This window comes from Oncorhynchus kisutch, linkage group LG10, assembly GCF_002021735.2.
Source record: "Oncorhynchus kisutch isolate 150728-3 linkage group LG10, Okis_V2, whole genome shotgun sequence".
NCBI lineage: Eukaryota > Metazoa > Chordata > Actinopteri > Salmoniformes > Salmonidae > Oncorhynchus > Oncorhynchus kisutch.
The window spans coordinates 12,382,550-12,386,536 of record NC_034183.2 but is presented as its reverse complement, the minus strand read 5'-3'; the positions used below and the strand labels follow the sequence as shown (position 1 = coordinate 12,386,536).

Below are 3,987 nucleotides of genomic sequence, written 5' to 3'. Positions count from 1 at the left end.
ATCATCTCCGCTAAACATAGAATCACGTGGTTTATCTTATCTCTATGACTGCAGATAACTTCAGAACAAAGTTGACTACCAAAAAAAGTTGTCTTTGCAATTGATACAAACATGACATAAAACTATTCTTCAAATGAAAACCACAACAATTAAAATAAAGAGTGGGCCTATTTCATATTCTAAATGTGCCAATTGTAGACTGTCTGTAATTTGCCTCAATATATTTCATGATGTGTAGCCGAAAGCGCACAATGGGGAAAATGTGTGATTTAATGAATTTTTATTTGGTAAGCATTAGAATAACCTGCCTCAATATTTGCAACCATAAGGTGGTAATATCTCTCTAGGAATTGATCCGTCAATTCAAATGTTAAAAGACACATTTTGAATGGAGAAAGTTTTCACTTTCTTTCGGTCCCATCAGTATCGACACATTCTTCAACAATGCACTTAGCAACCATTCTCTCTACGTATTGTTTTGGGAAACATGTGTTACATCTTCGGCTGTTGTGGGAAAGATGCATCATTAAAAAAACTCATAAGGCTAAATGCCATTGCTATCAGGAAACCGGTCCAAGGACATTATAAATCAAGAATGGGCCACTCCAGTCCTCAGTGGCCAGAGTGATGTCACACTTCTTCCCCATCCCTAGCTAACACAGCTGATTAAACTAATTGTATTTTAAACTAAAGATTATGATTAGTTGATTATTGGAGTCAGGTGTGTTAGCTGGGGCTGGCGCAAAAGTGTGACACCAATCAGGCCCCGAGGACTGGAGTTGACCATCCCTATTATAAATGAAGATACTTGACAGTATTGAGATACATCCAGTATATGTGCAGCTGTGTAACATGTCTGGAACATCATTAGGTAAATCAAACAAGGGGTGGAGTCAAACTAGGACAAAGGGATACAAAATGGCTGTTCAGAGACACTGCAGTTATTGCAAATGTCAAAGAAATATGTACAATTGCAAATAGAAACTAGAGAATAATGGCGCTCTATATTACATTCCTCCTACTTCTTACCTTTGGCTGTGCAGCTACAGTTCAGCAGCTTTATCGGGAAGCGGAATCTCGGAGCCAAGTGGCACATGCCCCTGGGAGATTAGTTCAACAGTATAGGCCTGTTCAAGAACCAGCCAGATTTCAACCAAGGCCTGTGCAATGGCCCACCAGGGTCCAGACACCGCAACCTCAAAACCCTTTGCTCCAGTCAAAGCAGACCTTCAATGAGCCTTTGACCTGGAGATATCCTGAAGATCCAGTCAAAGAGGTGCAGTTGGCTATTGATGAGCAGAGACCGCTGCCTGTGCCTGCCAGTAGCATTGCAGTTCAATGTGGGGAGACTGCTGCTCGTGTGGAAGTCAAACGAGATCTGCTCGGTATCGGCCAACTCATTCACCCAGCGGATCTTACCTTGGGAGGCTGTGCTGTCACCGGGGAGGATGCTTCGGCTCAAGTTCTGATCTTTGTCACTGAGCTGCACGAATGTGGCAGCACTCTGACGGTAACATTGAGCATTAGCATCGTTATGACTTTTCTAGGTTGACTACCATTGATTTTCTTACAATGCCGTTTGCTGCTCTGATTCCAGATGACTGAGGATTCACTTGTCTATGTCTTCACACTCCGTTATACACCAGCCACGCTGGGCAGCAGCCCCATTGTTCGGACTAGAGAAGTGGTGGTCTGGGTTGAGTGCCGCTATCAAAGGTGAGTTGACTACACCTGCGTTGGTTCTTTTTTTTTTCAGTTCAATCAACTTTGGCCATTTGGTTTCACATTTAAAGACTCCTTTACAGAAATCATTATGTGAGCAGTGATTCAGTGAAGCCCACCTGGAATCCCTATGCCTCCACTAAGGTTGCAGAGGAGCTCCTCTACTTCTCCCTGAGGCTAATGACTGGTTAGTAACTGCTTGTCCTTGCCATATTGGCATTGCTCTTGACAGGCATTGACTTACGTGCTGTCTCTGCACTTGTTTGTAAACTATGGTGTTGCCAACTGGCAAATGTAACCGCCGCTTAGTTATTGGAATGAGGTGGCTACCCCAGAGTACAAAAGGATGGCAGTTATATTTGCCATGATAAAAACAAAACTGCTGATGTACAGACCCTGCTCTAGTTTATCTGACTTGGAATAAGCATTTGACTGTTGCCTTGTCTTCGCAGACAACTGGCAGTTGGAGAGACCCAGCAAAGAGTACGTCCTTGGAGATAATATTAACTTTGAAGCTTCTGTCGTCCAGTTCTTCCATGTGCCCCTCCGAGTCTTGGTGGACAACTGCGTAGCCACAGTCATCCCAAACGCCAACACTGTCCCAAGATATACCTTCATCGGGAACCGTGGGTGAGTATCCTTTAAGGTACTTGATCTAGTTCAAGGACTAATTGTTTGCCCTAATCTGCTAAGGAAAGCATTTCCCATTCCCTCCACTTGCCTACACTTCAGATCAACAGCCATCTTGAATGGCATCCTTCCGGAGTTTCAGCAGTGTAGGTAGCCTAATTTTGATTTTGTGGCCTTCAGTTGTCTGGTCGACACCAAGCTGACAGGCTCCAGGTCCCAGTTCATACCTCGCACCATGGATGACACGCTCCAGTTCCAGATCGAAGCCTTTAGGTTTCATGTTGTGAACACTGGCTCAGTGAGTAGTTAATCCTGAGATCTTCTGCAAATTAGCTTCGGAATGTCCAAATTTATAGAATTGGCTGTTTTGCTTCACTTCAATCAAAAATTTATCATGCTATGCCCAATATGGCTTGTGTCGTACCCAACATGACGTTGCTTTGAATTGATGTCAAATATACTCATTCTTATGTGGTACCAATGCTGAGAGAAATTTCAACAGCTATACATTACCTGCTTCCTTACCTGGTACCAATGCTGAGACAAATTTCAACAGCTATACATTACCTGCCTCCTGAAAGCCACAACAGCTTCATCCCCTATTGATCATGAGAACAAGGCTTGCTCCTTCTCAAATGGGTAAGTCTGGCTATATATGGCAAGGTGTGCACTTTGCTTGTACATACTATATGCAACACTCTCTTTTCAATAGATGGCGCGAGGCCAGTAAGAAAGACCAGGTGTGTGGCTGTTGTGACACAGACTGTGGCATGAGAAGGGAACCGGATCCAGGTACATGTGCACTACAGTCCAGTGTTTGTCAATCCTGGACAAAAATGTGCACCTGGGGTGCACACTTGTCCTAATCAAGTACTTACAGACTTGATTCACGTAAGCCCTTGGCTGCAATCTCTAGTGCTAGGCTGGCAAAAGGGGCACCCTCTGTGTAAATTATTTGTTCTGTTTTGCTATGTCAGACCCCAGTAAGGTGTCACCAACAGCTAGTATAATGGATCCTAATAAATCAAATCAGTAATGTTTTCTGCTCTTCCTAGGTTTCCGGTGGGAGCAAGAAGCGTCTATTGGTCCTCTCGACAAAGAAAAGCTTCTTGACTGATGGCCTATTTAATCATTTGGGCTGACTTTTCTGTTGAAAAAAACACATAATGGATGATTAAAAAAAAGATGGATTTTAAGGGATTTGTCTTTTGTTCATGAGCTTTTAACGTGTAAAATGAAGTACTATATTTTGCTTGCTAGCTACTCTGGTAGTTTAACAAGAGGTGGTAGCTCAGCTTGATTACAAACAAATTGACAACTGTGCTAAATGGCTACCTAGCTAGGTTAGTGGCTAGCCAAAAAGAGCATGTTTTGAAAATTAGATTTGTGCTTTGAGTAAGTATTATCACCATAGGATTTGTAACATTCAAAGCAACAGAAGTCAGTGGCAGGAAATGTCACCTTAGCTTGCTACAGAACTTCTGCGTTATTGGTTGTTCCTGTGTCTTACCAGCCAACACCACTGCACAAACCTGACACTATGACAACTAGTAAGTTGGTGGTTGAAGATATCCCTCTAGTGGTGTGGGGGCTGTGCTTTGGCAAAGTGGGTGGGGTTATATCCTTCCTGTTTGA

General features: G+C 43.1%; 1 protein-coding gene across 2 annotated transcripts; it reads left to right on the top strand.

Annotated features, from left to right (window-relative positions):
- The first annotated feature begins 824 nt into the window (after positions 1-824).
- On the top strand, positions 825-3,548 carry LOC109897448 (zona pellucida sperm-binding protein 3-like). 2 transcript variants are annotated; one of them, XM_020491938.2, is made up of 8 exons: positions 825-1,510; positions 1,598-1,716; positions 1,806-1,909; positions 2,175-2,352; positions 2,533-2,650; positions 2,909-2,991; positions 3,065-3,144; positions 3,408-3,548. In XM_020491938.2, exons 1-8 carry the CDS (start codon positions 995-997, stop codon positions 3,467-3,469), a joined length of 1,260 nt encoding a protein of 419 aa, XP_020347527.1. In that variant the 5' UTR covers positions 825-994; the 3' UTR covers positions 3,470-3,548. The 2 variants fall into 2 exon arrangements, 1 of the variants encoding a protein (XP_020347527.1); XR_004211158.1 differs by having other exon boundaries at positions 900-1,510; positions 2,855-2,991; positions 3,408-3,546.
- Positions 3,549-3,987: the final 439 nt, after the last annotated feature.